Below are 22,766 nucleotides of genomic sequence, written 5' to 3'. Positions count from 1 at the left end.
TAGAAAGTGATCACACTCCTCTGCAAATGCAGAAGACCTGAAATCATAATGGTCTCTCAGACCACAGTACAATCAAATTAGAACTCAAGATTAAGAAATCCACTCAAAACCATACAACTGCATAGAAATTGAACAACCTGCTCCTGAATGACTCTTGGGTAAATAAAATAAAGGCAAACATTAAGAAGTTCTTTGAAACTAATGAGAACAAAGAGACAACATACCAGAATCTCTGGGACACAGCTAAAGCAGTGTTAAGAGGGAAATTTATAGCACTAAATGCCCACATCAAAAAGCTAGAAAGACCTCAAGTTAACAGCCTAACATCTCAACTAAAAGGACTAGAGAACCAAGAGCAAACAAACCCCAAACCTAGCAGAAGACAAGAAATAACCAAGATCAGAGTTGAGTTGAAGGAGATAGAGACACGGGAAACCTTTTAAAAAATTAACAAATCCAGGAGCTTTTAAAAAAGAAATAGATACACCGTTCACTAGGCTAATAAAGATGAAAAAAGAGAAGAATCAAATAAACACAATAAGAAATGATTAGGGGGATATCGTCACTGATCCGACAGAAATAAAACAGGAAATAGACAATTTCCTGGACAAATACACCCTCCCAAGACTGAACCAGGAAAAAATCAAGTCCCTGAATAGACCAATAACGAGTTGTGAAATTGAAGCAGTAATAAATAGGCTGCCAACCAAAAAAATCCCAAGACCAGATGGATTCACATCTGAATACTATCAGAGGTATGAAGAGAAGCTGGTACTATTTCTACTGAAACTATTCCAAAAAATTGAAGAGGAAGGACTCTTTCCTAACTCATTCTATGATACTAGCATCACCCTGATACCAAAATCTGGCAGAGATACAACAAAAAAAGAAAACTTCAGGTCAAAATCCCTGATGAACATTGATGCAAAAATCCTCAATAAAATATTGGCAAATCCAAATCCAGCAGCACATCAAAAAGCTTATTCACCAAGAACAAGTTGGCTTTATACCCAGAATGCAAGGTTGGTTCAACATATGCAAATCAATAAATGTCATTCATTACATAAGGAGAACTAAAGACAAAAACCACATGATTATCTCAATAGATACAGAAAAGGCCTTTGTAAAAATTCAACATCTCTTCATGTTAAAAACTCTCAATAAACTAGGTATTGGAGGAACATTCCTCAAAATAATAAGAGCTATATATGACAAACCCACAGCCAATATCATACTAAATGGGCAAAAGCTGGAAGCATTCTCTTTGAAAACTGGCACAAAACAAGGATGCCCTCTCTCACCATTCCTATTCAACATTGTATTGGAAGTTCCAGCCAGGGCAATCAGGCAAGAGGAAGAAATAAAGGGTATTCAAATAGGAAGAGAGGAGGTTAAATTATCTTTGTTTGCAGATAACATGATCCTGTATCTAGAAAACCCCATCATCTCAGCCCAAAAGCTTCTTAAGCTGATAAGCAACTTCAGCAAAGTCTCAGGACATAAAATCAATGTGCCAAAATTGCTAGCATTCCTATATATACCACCAAGCAAGCAGAGAGCCAAATCATGAATAAACTCCCATTCACAATTGCTACAAAAAGAATAAAATGCCTAGGAATTACAACTAACAAGGGAAATGAAGTACCTCTTCAAGAAGAACTACAAACCACTGCTCAGGGAAATCAGAGAGGATACAAACAAATGGAGAACCATTCCATGCTCATGGATAGGAAGAATCAGTATCATAAAAATAGCCATACTACCCAAAGTAATTTATAGATTCAATGCTATTCCCATTAAACTACCACTGACATTCTTCATAGAATTAGAAAAACTATTTTAAAATTCATATGGAACCAAAAAAGAGCCCAAATAGCCAAGTCAATACTAAGCAAAAAGAACACATCTGGAGGCATTACACTACCTGACTTCAAACTGTACTACAAGGTGACAGTGACCAAAACAGCATGATACTGGTACAAAAACAGACACATAGACCAATGTAACAGAATAGAGAATCCAGAAATAGAACCTCACACCTACAGCCATTTGATCTTCCACAAACATGATCAAAACAAGCAATGAGGAAAGGATTTCCTATTTAATAAATGGTGCTGGGAGAATGGCTAGCCATATGTAGAAAACTGAAAGTGGAACCCTTCCTTACACCATATACAAAAATTAACTCAAGGTGGAATAAAGGCTTAAATCTAAAAACCAAAACTATCAAAATCCTAGAAAAAAATCTAGGCAATGCCAGTCAGGATATAGGCATAGGCAAAGACTTCATGACAAAAATTCCAAAAGCAATTGCAACAAAAGCGAAAACTGACAAATGAGATTGAACTCACCTAAAGAGCTTCTGCACAGGACAGCAAAAGAAACTATCATCAGAGTGAACAGACAACCTACAGAATGGGAGAAAATTTTTGCAATCTCTCCATCTGACAAAGGGCTAATCTCCAGAATTCACAAGGAACTTAAACACATTTACCAGAGAAAGAAAACTCCATTAAAAAGTGGGCAAAGGACATGAACAGATACTTCTAAAAAAAAAGACATACGTGTGCCCAACAAACATTTGAAAAAAACCTCAACATTACTAATCATTAGAGAAACGCAAATCAAAACTACAATGAGATACCATCTCACACTAATCAGAATGGCTATTGTTAAAAAGTAAAAAAATAGATGCTGGTGAGGTTGTGGAGAAAAGGGAACATTTATGTACTGCTACACTGCTGGTGGGAGTGTAAATCAGTTTAACATTGTGGAAGATAGTGTGGTGATTCCTCAAAGACCTAGAGGCAGAAATACCATTTGATCCAGCAATCCCATTGCTGGGTACATACTCAAAAAATATAAATCATTCTATTATAAAGATACATGCACACATGTATATTCATTGCAGTACTATTCACAATAGCAAAGACATGAAATCAACACAAATGCCCATCAATAATAGAGTGGATAAAGAAAATGTGGTATGCATATATCATGGAATACTATGAAGCCATAAAAAGAATGAGATCATGTCCTTTGCAGGGACACAGATGGATCTGGAAGCCGTTACCCTCAGCAAACTAATGCAGGAACAAAAAAACAAACACCGTATGTTCTCACTTATAAATGGGAGCTGAATGATGAGAACACACAGACACATGGGATGGAAGGGTGGCAGGAACAACACACACTGGGGCCTGTTGCATGGGTGGAGGCAGGGAGAGCATCAGGAAGAATAGCTAATGGGTGCTGGGCTTAATACCTAGGTGATGGGATGATCTGTGCAGCAAAGCAGCATGGCACACCTTTACCTATGTAACAAACCTGCACATCTTTCACATGTACCCTTGAACTTAAAATAAAAGCTGATGAAAAAAAAAAACTTGATAATGGTACCTCCTGGCAATATGACTTCTATCTTCATCACTCCAGAAAATGACTGTTGACAGATATAATATAGTTTACAGATCTTTTAAAATGATGGCCACTCACTTTTAAAAATGATTACTCAGTTTTTCTAGAGAAAAATCAAAGAAACAAACAAAAACACACCTTTCTTCCTCTTTAGCTTCCATGACAACTCTAATTTTTTTTTCTTTTTTGGCCACTCTTTTTCAGTCCCTTTCTTTTGCCTATTCCTTAGCTGTTCATGTTGCTTGAGGTCTTTCCTTGTCCCTCTTCTCTTATTCTACACATGCTGATAGGGGAAATTTTTATCACTCCCCTGGCTCCAACCACACTTCTCAAAATAACTGCCAATTTTTGTTTTATTGACATCACAACTTCCTAGTTTTCCCTCTCTCTTATGAGACCCAGAAAAACAATAATTAGCTCTAGCAAATATACATGTAGTAGGCAGAATAATGGTTCTCTACAAAGTCATTTCCTAATTCCCAGAACCTGTGAATATGTCACCTTAAATGGCAAAAGGGACTTTTCAGATAGAATTGAATTAAGAAAATTGAGCTAGAGAGATTATCCTGGATTATCTGGGTGGGTCAAATGTGTATCCATAAAACACATGTAATCATAAAACTGGGTAACTTTTTCTACCTGTGAACAGAGGGAGCGAGGACTACTGAAGAAAAGTCAGAGAGATGCACATTGCTGACTTTGAAAATGGAGGAATGGGCTGTGAGCCAAGGAATGCCAAATGGCCTCTGGAAGCTGAAAAGGCAAAGAAACAGATTTTCCCCAAGAGCCTCTAGAAAGGAACACAGCTTTCCTGACACCTTGATCTTAGCCCACGGAGACCTATCAGTTGGCCTTCTAACCTACTGAACTATAAGATAATAAAGCTGTGTTGTTTTAAGCCACCAAGTTTTTTGTAACTTTTTAATAACAACAGTAGAAAACTAATGCAATACAATATAGTGACATGCTTAAGAAAACAGTTCTACTTTCATTTAAAATTATAAAGATTTTCAAAACTATAGTGAAGTTGAAGGAATTATACAATGAATACTTATATATTCACCACCTACATTCTACAATTAACTTTTTGCTATATTTGTCATGAATCTACTCATCTTATGCATTTCAAAGTAAGCTACAGATACCAGTACGCTTCATAATGATTTATTTTCCAAATCGTTGCTTTCTTGGCAATGTAGCCACAAACTAAATACTTATACAGGCATACCTTTTTGTATTGTGCTTCATTTTATTGCACTTTACACATACTGCATTTTTTTTTCAAATTGAAGATTTCTGGCAACCCTGCATTGAGCAAGTCTATCAGTGTCATTTTTCCAATAGTATGTGTTCACTTCATGTCTCTGCATCACATTTTGGTAATTCTCAGAATATTTCCAACCTTTTCATTATTATATCTGTTATGGTGATCTGTGATTAATGATCTTGGATGTTACTATTTGTAATTGTTTGGAAGGACCACAGATGATGCCCATATAAGACAGCAAACTTAATCGATAAATGCTCTTTGTGTCTTATCTTCTTCACCAAATAGCCATTCCCCCATCTCTCTCCTTCTTCTTGGGTTTCCCTAATCCCTGAGACACAATAATATTGAATTTAGGCCAACTAATAACCTTACAACGGCCTCTAAGTGTTCAAGTAAAAAGAAGTGTCGCACATCCTTCTCTTCTCTTAAAATTAAAAGTTAGAGATGATTAAGCTTAATGAGGAAGGCATGCCAAAAGCCAAAACAGGCTGAAAGCTAGACCTCTTCTGTCAAACAGTCAAGTTGTGGATGCAAAGGAAAAAAATTCTTGAAAAAAATTAAAAGTGCTACTCCTGTGAACACACTAATGGTAAGAAAGCAAAACAGCCTTATTGCTGATATGGAGAAAATTTTAGTGGTCTGAATAGAAGATCAAACCAGCCATAATATCCTTAAGACAAAGCCTAATCCAGAGCAAGGCTCTAACTCTTTTGAATTCTGTGAAGACTGAGAGACATAAGCAACACTGCAGAAGAAAAGTTTGAAGCTAGCAGAAGTTGGCTCATGAGGTTTACAGAAAGAAGCTGTCTCAGTAACATAAAAGTGCAAAGGTAAGTAGCAAGTGCTGATGTGGAAGCTGCAGTAAGTTATCCAGAAGACCTAGGTTAACATAACTGATGAAAGTGGATACACTGAACAACAGATTTTCAAGGTAGATGAGATACCCTTCTGTTGGAAGAAGAGGCCATCCAAGACTTTTGTAGTTGGAGAGCAGTCTATACCTGGCTTCAAAGCTTCAAATGACAGGCTGATTCTCTTGTTAGAGGCTAATGCAGCCTGTGACTCTAAATTGAAGCCAATGCTCACTTACTGTTTTGAAAATCCTAGGACCCTTAAGAATTATGCTTAATCTACTCTGCCCGTGCTCTATAAATGGAACAGCAAGGCCTGTATGACGGCATATCTGTTTTCAGCATGGTTTACTGAATATTTTAAGCCCACTGTTGGGACCTACTTTTCAGAAAAAAAGATTTCTTTCAAAATATTACTGCTCACTAACAACACATCCAGTCGCCCAAGAGTTCTGATGGAGATGTACAAGGAGATTAATGTTGTTTTCATGCCTGATAACAAAATATCCATTCTGTAGCCCATGGGTCAAGTAGTACTTTTGACTTCCAAGTCATTATTTAAGAAATACATTTCATAAGGCTATAGCTTCCATAGATAGTGATTCCTCTGATGGGTCTAGGCAAAGTAAATAGAAAACCTTCTGGAAAGCATTCACCATCCTAGATGCCATTAAGAACATTCATGATTCATAGAAGAAGGTCAAAATAGCCACATTAGTGGGACTTTGAAAGAAGTTGATTCCAACTCTCATGGATGACTTTAAGGGGTTCAACACTTCACTGGAAGTAACTGTAGATGTGGTGGAAATAGCAAGAGAACTAGAATTAAAAGTGGAGCCTGAAGATAATGACGGAATTGCTGCAATCTCATGACAAAACTTGAATGGAAGACAAGTTGCCTCTTATGGATAAGCAAAGAAAGTTGTTTCTTGAGACAGAATCTACTCCTAATGAAGTTGCTGTGAACATTATTGAAATGACAAAACAGGATTTAGTATAGTATGTAAACTTAGTTGATAAAGCAGTGGCAGAGTCTGAGAGAACTGACTCCAATTTTGAAAGAATTTCCATTGTGGGTAAAGTGCTAGCAGAAAATATCACACGCTACAAAGAAATCTTTTGGGAAAGGAAGAGTCAAGCCATGTGGCAAACTTCATTATTATCTAATTTTAAGAAATTGCCACAGTCATCCTAACCTTTAGCAACCACCACCCTGATCAGTCAGCAACCATCAAAATCTAGGTAATACCCTCCAACAGCAAAAAAATTATGACTTGTTGAAGGCTCAGATGATTGTTAGCATTTTTTAGTAACAAAGCATTTTTAATTAAGGCATGCACATTTTTTAGACATAACGTTATTGTACAGTTAACAGACTACAGGAGGCCAGGCATGGTGGCTCACTCCTGCAATCCTAGCACTTTGGGAGGCTGAGGTGGGCAAGTCATCCGAGGTCAGGAGTTCAAGACCAGCCTGGCCACCATTGTAAAACCCCATCTCTACTAAAAATACAAAAATTAGCCAGGCATGGCGGTGCACACCTGTAGTCCCAGCTAATCAGGAGGCTGAGGCAGCAGAATCACTTGAACCTGGGAGGCGGAGGTTGCAGTGAGCTGAGATTGTACCACTGCATTCCAGCCTGGGTGACAGGAAAAAAAAAAAAAACAAAAAAACACAGACTACAGGATAGTGTAAACATAACTTTTATATGCCCTAGGGAAAAAAATTCATGTGACTCACTTTATTGGAATAGCCTCTTTATTACAATGGTCTGAAATTGAACCTGCAATATCTCCAAGGTGTCCCTGTATACATACATCAAGGCAGCATTAACTTACCACAGTAAGTACCACTTGTCCTGGATGAGATAACACCCATTGGGAAAATGTCTGGCAGTTCCAGTCTTCAATCCCTTGACTTAAAAATCTATAAATTAAACAATTTATTTATGTTATTTATACCTAAAATGATCGTGGCCATTTAATGACCAAGCATAACAAGGTCACAGGGGAGTTTTCCTTTAAGATCTTTGATTTCTTTGTTCTAATGTAGAAATCAGACCAAATAAAGGTAACAGAGCCTTAATTCAAGCATAATCCATATTCCTTAAATTCCTTTTTGAGTTTATCTGCACTTTTCTAATAAGGCCACTGAGTTTCTGAGATGGTAAAAATGTACACAAAGAGATGACACATATTAGCTCTGAATTGCTAGTAGTATTTATGACAAAATCTATATTTGAAATAATTTCTACAAAATGGAATACTTGGCTGAAACTACCAGATGAGTTTTAACAGTAAAGCCCTGTATTTAGTTTTTAAAATTAATTATAATGGACAGAATAGGATTCATGAAAAATATCCAGACAATTTTATTTAAGACAACAGTATATGCACCAACAGTATATAGGTTTCAATGTTGTCATTTTTTTCCATGTGGAGTTTTAAGTTTCCTTATAGTCAAATCGGTTAATGATATATATATTTTTAAATCATTGACACTATATCTCTTAGAAATTCTCAACACTAAATTTCATTTTATTTTCTTCTAATTTGGCTTTCTTTTTTATGTATCACTCTAAAATTCATTTAGAATATATATGAATATTTGAAATGAGGTACTGAACCTTTTAATTTTTGTTATGCTTGCAAATGCTATTTTTGTTTTCTTATTTATCATTACTGATGAGGAGAAATATGTCTATAACTTTTTATACATTTCAAAGCAGTGTCAGTGGGAAATGTCTCTTCCATCAATTACAAATGATTTTTTATTTTATTTAATACATTTGACACTTAATTTTATTTTTAAACACTTTTTGTTGGCAGTTCCATGAAAAATCCTTATGACTTTTATTCATAACTTTTTTTGTCACATTGTTATACATATCTCAAACAACATATAGTTACATTTCTCTTTTGACAAAATATTTTAATGAAGATCTTACTGCACACTTGCACTGATATAAGTATATGGAATATTTAACATGTGCTGACCTAGAGGCACAGTACAGTGTCACAAGTAGTTTGTGACCTCGAGGAGAAATGGGAAGGAACTTCATGCACTGAAAGGCAAGTTACTCACAGACTAGGTCCTTCCACATGCCCTGCTTGTCATCTGCAACCACAGCATATAGGTTGTTGTAGTCAGAAACTAGTATTTGCTTTTAGAAGAGGGACACACCAGTACAAATATGAAAAGATAACTAAGAATGACCAGATATTTTAGAAAAACTAGTACCATCAAAAAGAACACAAGTCCCTAGCCCCAAACTAAAGTAAAGCAGTACTAACTTTAAAATAAAAGGAGAGGGAAGAAAACTTTAAAATAATTACTTCATCAATTCTAAGACAGAAATTTTTTTCTACATTTTAATCTTTATGAAATCAGAAAACATCTTACAGTTAATGTCTGACAATCACTCAGCCAGGTGAGAACTATGACTTAGGAGCATAAAAATCTTCTATTGATGTTTTCTGGTAAGATAAAGTACTGCCAGTGATCTGTTACATTTGATGAATGTACCTGTACATTCTCTTTAGAAAAAAAATATTTATTTATTATTTATTTATTTATTTGAGATGGAGTCTTGCTCTGTCACCCAGGCTGGAGTGCAGTGGCACAATCTCAGCTCACTGCAACCTCCGCCTCCTGGGTTTTAGGGATTCTCCTGCCTCAGCCTCCTAAGTAGCTGGGACTACAGGTGTCCATCACCGTGCCAGGCTAAATTTTGTATTTTTAGTAGAGACAGGGTTTCACCATGTTGGCCAGACTCATCTCAAACTCCTGACCTCAGGGGATCCACCCACCTCGGCCTCCCAAAGAAAGAGGTAAATTCTATCACTTGTGACAACATAGATAACCCTGGAGGACATTATGCATGCTAAGTGAAATAAGCCAGGCCAAGAAAGATGAATATTGTATGATCTCATTTACATGTAGAATCTAAAAAACATTCTCTATTCACAGAAGTAGAGAGTAGAATGGTGTTAATCAGAGGGTTAAAGTGGGGAGGGGTGAAGAAAGGGGAGAAGTTAGTCTAAGGATACAAAGTTTCAGTTAGACTAGGAATAAATTTTAGTGATCTACTGCACAGCAGGTCACTATAGTTAATAATAATGTACTGTATGTTTTGCAATAGCTAAAAGTAAACTTGAAATGTTTTCATCACAAAAAATAAGGATGTGAGGTGATGAGTATATTAATTAGCTTGAATCAATCATTTTACATTGTATATATGTATCAAAACAACATGTATCAAAACAGCACAATGTATGCCATAATAGATACAATTGTTATTTCTCAATTACAAATTAAAAGTACATTAAATCTCTTTAAAACTCCGCAAACTACGAATAGAATGAAATATCTTTAGTTTGATGAGGTGTATATTCCAGAAACCTATGCATTATGGTCAAACACTAGAAGCTTTTCCAATAAATTAAGAAAAAAAAAGGAATATGTCAGTTGTACTTTTCAATGTTAAATAAAATTTGCATCTAAAACAACATGAAAAATGGCATTTTAAAAAGAATTGCAAAGGAAGAGATAGGACTATCATTATCAGGAAATGATGTAATTGCCTAACCAGAAAAATCCCAGGACAATTGAAAAACTGCTTGTCTTTTTTACTTAAATGCCTAGATTCATTTTTTCAGGGTTTCTTGCCTACAGAAGTCTCTCTTTACATACAAGATAACTCTGGTTGTTATCACATCACCCCAGGGATAAGTTTGAAACTGCATTTACAAAAATTGTAACTTAGGAAATTATGACAGTGAAAGAGATCAGACGCAACTAACTTCATCTTGCTTCTAACCCTTAAACTGTCCTTGTTCATTCCTGGGTGTAGGCCGAACCAATCTTGGGAAGGAATTTAGTTGACAATTTGACTCAAACAAAACCGGCAATAGCCCTTTCCTGAAGACTCCTGTCTTGCCTAGGGACTAGTCTGCCTTCGTAGGACTAACAAATTATCTACAAGATTAGAAATTATGGTTTAGGGGTCATGCAGCCTCGTGCTGCAAGAGTCTGAACCTCCCAAAATTGTTCCCGAGAATAATATCACTATTGTAAAACCTAAGATCAGTGCTTGAGATATTTTGCAGACCTTGCACTTGATGGATCAGCTGATACTACCCAGTCCAGTAATCTGGCTCAACCAGTTCTGGGCTCCCATCCAGGAACAGAAGACAGCAAGAAAAGCTCACTTGGACCCCCCTAGGACTCCATCTTCAACCTGACCAATCAGCACTCCCCACTTCCGGAGCCCCTACCTGCCAAATTATCCTTAAAAACTCTGATCCCTGAATTCTCTGGAAGACTGATTTGATTAATAATAAGACTCCGGTCTCCTACACAGCTGGCTCTGTGTGAATTACTCTTTCTCCATTGCAATTCCCCTGTCTTGATAAATTGGCTCCGTCCAGGCAGCAAGCAAGGTGAACCCACTGGGTGGTTACAAGAGTTGAGGAAAAGGAGAGCCAGAATGGTTATTTATGTAAGTAAATAATAATCTTCTCTGCTCTAGAAACCTTGTATTGGCCTTCAGAATAATATTAACAACTATAGATATGAAAACCTAAAAGTCAATAGCCTTTCTACAACCAACAATGAATAATTAGAAATACAATATAACAGTTCTAGTCAAGTTAGTTTTAAAAGTTCACACTCTGAGGTTTTTTCCTTCATTCTAAACAGATGCAATGATATACTTAAATATGAAAAGGAGAATGTTAGAAAGACTAAACCAAGTAAACAATCCAAGGAAGTAAAAGTAGAACCAAAATGCAAAGTGGAGAGGTGTGCTGAAATGGGAGCCCTACTGAGCAGAGTTCAGATCCTGAACAGTTTCCTGATACAGCTGAATCACAATGTACACAACAGCCATCTGAAGGATGTCCATGTAAACACTCTCAAACTGACAGTTACACTGTAAAAGCGATTATTTTCCATTTAGTCATCATGTGCCATCATCATTATATAGATATATATAATATATAATTTTAGGATTTGAAAATTGTACTTACTTTTTTAGCACATCGAACATGCTTTTTTCTACATTTACCAGCCACTGTTCTACAGCGCTTCTTACACGAATTTTCCTAAAATTAGTTTCAAAAGTAATATCATGAAGAATTATTTTTTAATTCATGTTTCAGTCCTTTGACAAGCATGTAGACTAAATTTTCTATATACTTTAATAATATTCATGGGCCAAAGGACTACTACTGCCTTTTGGTTTTTCTAGATCTTAATTTAGAAAACTATGCAGAAAACATATGAACATGCTTTAGGAAATTCTGATATCAAAATCATGAATTTACACAATAAATAAGTTTCATGTAAAATGGTATTTACAAGATAAACAAATTGTGTTATAAAACAGTTTTGGATTCCTCACTGGAATTTTTTTTTTTTTTTTTTTTTTTTTTTTTTTTTTGAGAGAGAGAGTCTTGTTCTGTCGCCCAGGCTGGAGTGCAATGGTGCCATCTTGGGTCACTGTAACCTCCACCTCCTGGGTTCAAATGATTCTCCTGCCTCAGCCCCCCAAGTAGCTGGGATTACAGGCTCCTGCCACCATGCTCAGCTAATTTTTGTATTTTTAGTAGAGATGGGGTTTCACCATGTTAGTCAGGCTGGTCTCAAATTCCTGACCTCAGGTAATTCACCTGCCTCAGCCTCCCAAAGTGTTGGGATTACAGGAGTGAGCCACTGCACCCAGCCTTCCTCACTGGATCTTTTAAACAGCAGGGTTGGAATAGGGATTTTGGTAGATAAGAAGGGTTGGGCACAGCATTTTTTTAAAAAATCAACTTACATCAGGACCACTTGCCAAAGGTTAGAGAGCCCTTGCTGGGGCTGGCAAATTGAATTAGTGTAATGGAAGGACCTAGTTTGTCTTTATTGCCTGGGAGCAGACCATAATGAAACCAGAGATCAGCAGAAGCAGTAGTGGGAGTTGCATCAACAACTCCAAATAGCAAATTTTCTTCTTATCTATATTCATATAATAAAACCAAAAAGGGGGAAAGCACTAAAAAGAGAGTAGGAAACTTAAGGCAGAATTTAATGACAGAATCAAACGTAAGCACAAATTAGAATGCACCTGGGAGTTTGAAGACTACTTTCTCAACCTTTAATTAGAGCAAAGGTGAGATTATGTATTGTAGGGAATATGGAAAGGCAAAAGTATATTTACATAAGGATATAATCTTTGAAGAAATAGTTTGCTTAGCGCACTTTTATAATATATCAAAAATTTCAAAGCAGAGATTTTAAATAATGAGGTTGTATAGGATCTAAACAGTTTGTAACATTTATCATACTTTGGCAGCACGAGACCTTCCCCTTCAGCAGATATTAGCATTTTTACAGCAGGAGGGCCAATGTCTTGTTTCCATATCAATAATTGTTTTACATTTCCAAAACATTTCACAAGATGAGGCTGTGAACCAGAAACAAATGTCAGTAATATTATTGAATTGTGATCTGACTATTGCTAATATAATATTGCTGAGCAGAGAAATATGTTATTACCTGTACAGACTCAGGATTTCTGCTATCAGCTAGAATATCAAGAAGTTCAGCATTGCTAAGAAAGTAAAATCTTGGGAAAATTAATCTTTTAACTTCAAGGTAATCCTGTCCAGAATCAAAAGAAATGCAATTCAGAATATATATTTAATCATGATATGAATTACATCCTCATTTTGACCTATACTTATAAACAAAAGTCACAATATTAGTTATAGTATATATGGTAGTATCAGTCAAAATAACATTCCATGCTTAACGAAAGTGATACTTAAATTGCTAAAAAAAAAAAAAAGTTTAATAAAGCTAAACTAAAACAAATGAAGCTACAACCCAAATAAACAAGAAAATCTCACCCTTAGACACACATATACCATTTTATTCTTGATCAATAATAAAGTATTGTATTTTGGTTTTATCAACATTGCTTTCCCATACTTCTTTCTGCTCTTATTTCCCTATAGGTGGAGTTATCACTTTATAGACTAAGTTACCATATCACAGATTACATTCACTGTACAGAGAATTTCTACATTTCTCACTCCTTTCTACAACTCAGAGGCATTAACACCAGTCTCAATCCTTCCCTTCTTTTCAGAGGAAGAGATACCCATTAACTTATGCCAGACTAAGATACTCTTGATTTATTTATTATTCTCTTGTAACTTCAATCTCTCCCTTGCAATAGGCCTCCCCCTAAATTTCTCTCATTATAACAATATAAGAAACCCTCCATCTCCTTTTGTTCTCCTATAGCTACTGTCTACTTGCTTGTCTTCTCTCCACGAAGTTCTTGAAAAGAACTTGTGAAGTCAGATTGTTTGTATCTCTCAGTCGCCTTGTGTTCTGCCACCTGGCTCTGACTATTACCAAATTTACTGGGAGCTTTTCAGTCCTTGTGTTACGTGGTATTTCCATAGCATTTGATTCTGTTGACTCTGTCCTTCATTTTGACTTCTGAAATTTCACTCTCTTTCACCCCTCAGCTACATCTTATTATTTTCCATCAAAAGTCCCTCTTTGACCCATACATCTTAATGCTGACATCTGTTGAGTTCCAACCCCATCACTTTTCCTACTCATTATGCTCTTCTTGAGCTATTTGATACAGACATACTTGCTCTTCAGCTCAGATTACTTCTCTCTGCCCTGGATCTACATACCCAATTGCTAATTGAAGATGTTCACTTGAATGTCCCATAAGTATTAGATTTTCAATATGAACCAAACATATCTAGGCATAACCCGGGACCTCTTTCTTTTATTCTCTACTTCCTATCTGATGCTCCAAGCTCTACCTTCTTTCATCTTCCTCATGGCCTTACTTTAGCCTCCAGTATTTCTAGTCTTTTAACTGATTTTTAAACATCTATTCTCATTGTCCCCAATCCCCTCTATGCTTCTTTCCAGAGATATATTTCTGATTTAATTATTTCACTCTCTTATTTAAAATTCTTCAGTGGCTATCATAAAAGTAAAAACTCATTGTGATATTCAAGGCCCTTCACCCTCTGTCCTCTGCTTGACTGGAGAATCTCATCTTTCACCACTTTCCCATTTGCAACCTGTTTTATCTGTACCATTCTGCTTACAAATCCAGAATGTGCCATACCCGCTCATGGCTCCATGTCTTTGTACTTTTTACCTTTGCCTAAAATACTCTTCCCAGCTACCCATCCTCCTCTAATCTAACTCTTTTACCTATCTAACACCTATATTTCTTTCAAGACCAAGGCCAGTTATCATTGCTCCCAGGCTGGGTTAATTTGTACTCTTTGATATGGCCATACTATCCAACCCATCATAGCATACATCACATTGTAATATCTCCTTACTTTTTTTGTCTCCTAAAATAGATTTTGAGTTCTGTAATAGTAGGGAATACTTCTTTCATCTTTGTAGTACCAGCACATAGCAGCAGTGCCTGATACAAAATGGTGCTCAATACATGAATAAATGGAAAGCTATTGGTTTGTAATGATCCTCAGTAATAGTCTAAAGATGTGCTAGAAATATCTGGAAGGCTTATCTCAATGATGATTTGGTAAACCGGCTTTTATTAACCAGAATCAATCTGGCTGCAGCCCCTTATGCTTGTTCCAGAGTGCAGATTTCAATAAAAGAGGGCCTATATGGGCAGAAAATTTTGTATAGGCTGTGATTGCCTATAGTTGTTTAAGAGGGCTCATCACAACCACTGTTACTTGTGTTCAGTAAGCAAAACCAATTAATGCCTGAATAAAAATCTTGGCTCATGAAGTAAAGTGAATATGCACACCACAAATCTCAAAAATTAAAATCTAGTATTTTAGGATACATGTCTAGCTTATACTTTAATGTTCTGACAATGTATAAATATATGGAATCAGTAATTTAATTTATGGACTCATAAAAACATTCTGTTTCAACTTTTGCAGAATTTATCAACTTAATAGTGCTAATAAAAATAGTTAACCTACACAAGACTCAGTGCTGTGCTGGCTTCAGGTCTGACCCACCACAGTTCCAGCGATGGTGGCCACAGTGGGCTTGTGTCACCCCTCCGCCAGCGCTAGGCAGCTTAGCACACAGAGAGAGACTCCGTTGTTAGGGAAAAAGCAATTATTTTTGCCAGCACTTATGCTTTAAATGCATCATCTCAGTGAGCACAAAACCCTTCAAGGTAGCACTATCATTATTCCCAACTTAAAGATAAGGAAGGCAAGACGGCAGAATAGACTCCTCCACTGATTGTGCTCCCCACAGATACACCACATTTAACAACTATCTCTATGAAAAAGCATCTTCATAAAAAGGTGAGCATTCATAGTTCCTGGTTTTAACTTTATATTGCTGAAAGAGACACTTAAGAGAGTAGGAAAAACAGTCTTGAATTGCCGAAGCCACCCTTCCCCCACTCCCTGTGGTGGACATGTAGCAGAGAGAGAGAATGTGTGTGCTTGGGGGAGAGAGAGCACAGTGACTGTTGAATTTTGCATTGAAACTCAGTGCTGCCAACACTGCACATAACTCAGCTGAAGCCCACAGAGGGAACATTCAGACCAGCCCTAGCCAGAGGGTAATCACCCATTCTAGCAGTCAGCACTTGAGTTTTGGTAAGCCTTGCTTCTGTGGGCTAAAGTGCTCTGGGGTTCTAAACAAACTTGAAAGGCAGCAGAGGCCATAAAGACTGCAAGTCCTAGGCAAGTCCTAGTGCCATGTTGGGCTCAGAGCCAGTGGACTAGGGGGACACATGACCTATTGAGACTCCAGCTGAAGCAGCTAAAGGAGAGCTTGCATCACCTCTCCTCCAACCCCAGGCAGCACAGTTCCCAGCTCCAAAAGAGACTCCTTACCTCCACTTTAGGACAGGAGAGGGAAGACTAAAGAGGACTTTTCTTACAACTTGGATACTGGCTCAGCCATAGTAGGATAGGGCACCTGGCAGAGTCATGAGTCCCCCATTCTAGGCCCTAGATCCTGGATGACATTTCTAGACACACTCTGGGTCAGAAGGGAACCTGCTGCCTTGAACAGAAGGATCCAGTCCTAGCAGGATTCATCACCTGCTAACTAAACAGCTCTTGGGCTCTGAATAATCAGCAACAGTAGCCAGGTGGTACATGCCATGGGCCTTGGGTGAGACTCTGAGAGTCTTGGCTTCACATGTGACCCAACATGTTCCCAGCTGTTTTGGCTAGGAGGGAAGACCTCTGCTTGAGAAAAGCACAGGAAAGAGTAAAGTGGACTTTGCCTTACAGCTTGTACCAGCTCGGCTACAAGCAGGCGCTTGGGGTCTCTGATTTTAGGCCTTGCCTCTTGGATGGCATTTCTGGACCTGCCCTGGGCTAGAATGGAGCCCACTACCCTGAAGGGTGAGTCCAAAGCCTGGCAGCATTTACTATAAGTTACCTAAAGAGTCCTTGGGCTTAACTGAACATCAGCTGTACCTTGCAGTACTCCCTATGGACCTGTGGTGGTGACGGCCATGGAGAAAGACTCCTCTGCCTGTGGAAAGGGAAAGGAACAGTGGGAAGGACTGTGTCTTGTGGTTTGAGTGTCAGCTCAGGTGTAGTAGAATAGAGAAGTATATTTCTAAGGTTTCTGACTATAGGTACTGGTTCCCAGATGGCATCTCTGGACCGCCCAGGGCCCAGGGGGAACTCATTACTCTTAAGGGAACAACACAAGCTTGGCTGGCTTCACTACCTGCTGATTATAGAGCTCTAGGGCCTTGAGCAAACATAGGCAGTAGCCAAGCAGTGATTACAGTGGGCCTTGCATAAGACTAAGTGCAGTGCTGGCTTCAGGTCTGACCCACCACAGCTCCAGTGATGGTGGCCACGTGCATGCCTGTGTCACCCCTCCACCAGTTCTAGGCAGCTCAGCACACAGAGAGTGACTCCATTGTTTGGGAAAAAGTAAGGGAAGAGAATAAGAATCTCTGCTTGGTAATCCAGAGAATTCTTCTGAATCTTATCCAAGACCACCAAGGTGGCGCCTCTATATGTCTGCAAGAATCACAGCATTACTGAGCTTTGGGTACCCCCTAATGAAAATACAGCTGCAGTGAGCAATAACATAGAAAGTAACAACCAAGTTTCTTAAATTACCTGGAAGGCCTGCCCAAGAATGGTAAGTTCAAACAAGCCCAGACTGTAAAACTACAATAAATACATAACTCTTCAATGCCAACACCGACAAAGCCACAAGACCACCCAGGAAAACAAAATCTTACCAAATAAACTAAATAAGGCTCCAGGGACCAACCCCAAAGTGACAGAGATATGTGACTTTTCAGGTAGAGAATTCAAAATACCTATGTTAAGGAAACTCAAAGAAATTAAAGATAACAAAGAAAAGGAATTCAGAATCCTTCCAGATAAATTTAACAAAGAAGTTGATATAACTGAAAAGAATAAAGCAGAAATTCTGGATTTGAATGCAACTGACATACTGAAGACTGCATGAGTCTCTTAGCAGCAGAATTGATCAAGCAGAAGAGAATTAATGAGCTTGAAGACAGGCTATTTGAAAAATACAGATGAGGCATCAGAAAAAAAGAATAAAAAAGAATAAAGCATGCCTACAAGATCTAGAAAATAGCAGCTAGAAAAATAAAACATAGCCTAAAAATAGGAAAGCTAACAGTTACTGGCCTTAAAGAGAAGGTAGGGATGAAGATAGGGGTTGAAATGGATAATAACAGAAAACTTCTCAAACCTAGAGAAAGATATCAGTATTGAAGTACAAGAAGGTTATAGAATACCAAACAGATGTAACCCAAAGAAGAGGGGTTCTTCTCAAGGCATTTGATATTCAAACTTCCAAAATTCAAGGATAAAGAAAGGACCCTAAAAGCAGCAAGAGGAAAGAAACAAATAAAACACAATGGAACTCCAATATATCCTGCAGTAGACTTTTCAGTGGAAACCTTACAGGCCAAGAGAGAGTGGCATGAATTATTTGAACTGCAGAAGGAAAAAAAGCTTTTACCCTAGTATAGTATATCTGTCCAAAATATCCTTCAAACAGGAAGGGGACATTTTCAAAACAAACAAAAGCTGAGGGATTTCAACAAGATGACACCTGTTATACAAGAAATGTTGAAGAGAGTCCATCAATCAGAAAAACATAAAATATTGTAATGCTGTAATTGTGGTGTGTAAACTACTATATCTTAAGTAGAAAGGCTAAAAGACAAAGTAATAAAAAATAACTAGAACAACCTTTCAAGACATCGATCATACAATATGGTATAAATGGAAAGAAACAAAAAGTTAAAAAGGGGGACAAAGTTAAAGTGTAGAGTTTTTATTAGCTTTGTTTTTGCTCATTTGTTTGTTTATGCAATCAGTGTTATGTTGTCACCAATTTAAAATAACAGTTAAATGATATTATTTGCAATCCTCGTGGTAACCTCAAATCCAAAAAGATAAAATGGATTCATAAAAAAGAAAAAGCAATAAATTACAAAACGTCACCAAAGAAAATCACCTTCACTAAAAAGAAGAGAAGAGGGAAGGAAAGAAAGAAGAGAAGACCACAAAACAACCAGAAAACAAATTTTAAAAATGACAAGCCTAAGTTCTTACTTATCAATGATAACATTGAATGTAAGTGGACCAAACTCTCCAATAGGACATAGAGTGGCGGAATAGATTTTTAAAAAGACTCAATAATCTCCTTCCTATAAGAAACACACTTCACCTATAAAGGCACACATAGACTGAAAAGGGTGGAAAAAGATAGTCCATGCAAATGGAAACCAAAAAAGAGCAATAATAGCTTTATTTATATCACACGAATTAGATTTCATGACAAAACCATAAAAAGACAAAGAAAGTCATTATATAGGGATAAAAGGGTCAATTCAGCAAGAGGATATAACAATTATAAATATAAATGCACCCAACCCTGAAGGGTCCAGATATATAAAGCAAATATTATTCAAGCTAAAGAGAGAGATACACCACATTCCATTAGCTGGAGACTTCAGTACTCTACTTTCAGCATTGGACAGATCATCCAGACAGAAAATCAACAAAGAAACATTGGAATTAATCTGCACAAGAGACCAAATGGACCTAATAGATATTTACAGAACATTTCATCCAATGGTTGCAGGAGGCACATTCTACTCAGCCCATGGATCATTTTCAAGGAATGGTATGTTAAGCCATAAAATAAGTCTTAAAACATTCAAAAACATTGAAATAATACCAAGTATCTTTTCTGACCACAATGGAATAAAACTAGAATTCAATTACAAGAAGAATTACGGAAATTTTACAAACACATGGAATTTAAACCATATGCTCCTGAATGACTATGTCAGTGTCAATGAAGACATTAAGTAGAAAATTGGAAAATTTATTGAAACAAATAATAACAGATACACAACATACCAAAACCTATGGGATATACCAAAAGGGGAGTTTATAGATGTGTTTATGTCAAAAAAGTAGAAAAACTTCAAATAACCTGACAACGCATCTTAAAGAATTAGAAAAGAGTAAACTAAACTCAAAATTAGTAGAAGAAAATAAATATCAGAACTGAAATAAATGAAATTAAACTATAGAAAAGATGAATAAAATGAAAAGTTGTTTTTAAAAAAAAAAATAAAGAAAACTGACAAACCTTTAGCCAGGCTAAGAAAAAAAAAAGAAAGAAGACCCAAATAAATACAATCACAGATAAAAAAAAAAAAAGGAGACATGACAACCACTACCACAGAAATTCAAAGGACCACTAGAGACTATTATGAGCAACTATATGCCAACAAATTGGAAGATCTAGGAGGAATGGATAAATTCCTAAACACATACGACCTACCAAGATTGAATCATGAAGAAATATAAAACCTGAACAGACTAATAACAAGTAATGAAATTAAAGCTGTAATAAAAAGTCTCCCAGCAAAGAAAAGCCCAGGACCTGGGGCGGAGCAAGATGGCCTAATAGGAACAGCTCCAGTCTCCAACTCCCAGCGCGAGCGACACAGAAGACCGGTGATTTCTGCATTTTCAACTGAGGTACTGGGTTCATCTCACTGGGGAGTGCCGGACGATGGGTGCTGGTCAGCTGCTGCAGCCCGACCAGCGAGAGCTGAAGCAGGGCGAGGCATCGCCTCACCTGGGAAGCGCAAGGGGGAAGGGAATCCCTTTTCCTAGCCAGGGGAACTGAGACACACAACACCTGGAAAATCGGGTAACTCCCACCCCAATACTGCGCTTTAAGCAAACAGGCACACCAGGAGATCATATCCCACACCTGGCCGGGAGGGTCCCACACCCACGGAGCCTTCCTCATTGCTAGCACAGCAGTCTGTGATCTCGCGGCAAGGCAGCAGCGAGGCTGGGGGAGGGGCGCCTGCCATTGCTGAGGCTTAAGTAGGTAAACAAAGCTGCTGGGAAGCTCGAACTGGGTGGAGCTCACAGCAGCTCAAGGAAACCTGCCTGTCTCTGTAGACTCCACCTCTGGGGACAGGGCAATAACAAACACAGCCGAAACCTCTGCAGACGCAAACGACTCTGTCTGACAGCTTTGAAGAGAGCAGTGGATCTCCCAATACGGAGGTTGAGATCTGAGAAGGGACAGACTCCCTGCTCAAGTGGGTCCCTGACCCCTGAGTAGCCTAACTGGGAGACATCCCCCACTGGGGGCAGTCTGACACCCCACACCTCACAGGGTGGAGTACACCCCTGAGAGGAAGCTTCTAAAGCAAGAATCAGACAGGTACACTCGCTGTTCAGAAATATTCTATCTTCTGCAACCTCTGCTGCGGGATACCCAGGCAAACAGGGTCTGGAGTGGACCTCAGGCAATCTCCAACAGACCTACAGCTGAGGGTCCTGACTGTTAGAAGGAAAACTATCAAACAGGAAGGACACCTACACCAAAACCCCATCAGTACATCACCATCATCAAAGACCAGAGGCAGATAAAACCACAAAGATGGGGAAAAAGCAGGGCAGAAAAGCTGGAAATTCAAAAAATAAGAGCGCATCTCCCCCGGCAAAGGAGTGCAGCTCATCACCAGCAATGGATCAAAGCTGGACGGAGAATGTCTTTGACGAGATGAGAGAAGAAGGCTTCAGTCCATCAAATTTCTCAGAGCTAAAGGAGGAATTACGTACCCAGCGCAAAGAAACTAAAAATCTTGAAAAAAAAAGTGGAAGAATTGATGGCTAGAGTAATTAATGCAGAGAAGGTCCTAAACGAAATGAAAGAGATGAAAACCATGAGACGAGAAATACGTGACAAATGCACAAGCTTCAGTAACCGACTCGATCAACTGGAAGAAAGAGTATCTGCGATTGAGGATCAAATGAATGAAATGAAGCGAGAAGAGAAACCAAAAGAAAAAAGAAGAAAAAGAAATGAACAAAGCCTGCAAGAAGTATGGGATTATGTAAAAAGACCAAATCTACGTCTGATTGGGGTGCCTGAAAGTGAGGGGGAAAATGGAACCAAGTTGGAAAACACTCTTCAGGATATCATCCAGGAGAACTTCCCCAACCTAGTAGGGCAGGCCAACATTCAAACCCAGGAAATACAGAGAACGCCAGGAAGATACTCCTCGAGAAGAGCAACTCCAAGACACATAATTGCCAGATTCACCAAAGTTGAAATGAAGGAAAAAATCTTAAGGGCAGCCAGAGAGAAAGGTCGGGTTACCCACAAAGGGAAGCCCATCAGACTAACAGCAGATCTCCCGGCAGAAACTCTACAAGCCAGAGGAGAGTGGGGGCCAATATTCAACATTCTTAAAGAAAAGAATTTTAAACCCAGAATTTCATATCCAGCCAAACTAAGTTTCATAAGTGAAGGAGAAATAAAATCCTTTACAGATAAGCAAATGCTTAGAGATTTTGTCACCACTAGGCCTGCCTTACAAGAGACCCTGAAGGAAGCACTCAACATGGAAAGGAACAACCGGTACCAGCCATTGCAAAAACATGCCAAAATGTAAAGACCATCGAGGCTACGAAGAAACTGCATCAACTAACGAGCAAAATAACCAGTTAATATCATAATGGCAGGATCAAGTTCACACATAACAATCTTAACCTTAAATGTAAATGGACTAAATGCTCCAATTAAAAGACACAGACTGGCAAACTGGATAAAGAGTCAAGACCCATCAGTCTGCTGTATTCAGGAGACCCATCTCACACACAGAGACATACATAGGCTCAAAATAAAGG

General features: G+C 38.0%; 1 protein-coding gene across 2 annotated transcripts in view; it reads right to left on the bottom strand.

The window, feature by feature from the left end:
• Positions 1-22,766, bottom strand: part of DNAH14 (dynein axonemal heavy chain 14) — a 497,862-nt gene that overhangs the window by 318,447 nt on the left and 156,649 nt on the right. The window contains exons 23-26 of one of the 2 annotated variants that reach the window (XM_077938650.1): positions 13,078-13,182; positions 12,867-12,985; positions 11,568-11,642; positions 7,377-7,464 (exon numbers count right to left, since the gene is read on the bottom strand). In XM_077938650.1, the coding sequence (XP_077794776.1) occupies positions 7,377-7,464; positions 11,568-11,642; positions 12,867-12,985; positions 13,078-13,182 (387 nt within the window). Of the gene's footprint in view, positions 1-7,376; positions 7,465-11,564; positions 11,643-12,866; positions 12,986-13,077; positions 13,183-22,766 lie in introns of both variants that reach the window. The other variant, XM_077938651.1, reaches the window with a different exon arrangement.

Source organism: Macaca mulatta, chromosome 1, assembly GCF_049350105.2.
Source record: "Macaca mulatta isolate MMU2019108-1 chromosome 1, T2T-MMU8v2.0, whole genome shotgun sequence".
Classification (NCBI taxonomy): Eukaryota; Metazoa; Chordata; class Mammalia; order Primates; family Cercopithecidae; genus Macaca; species Macaca mulatta.
This window is presented reverse-complemented; position numbering and strand designations above follow the sequence as displayed.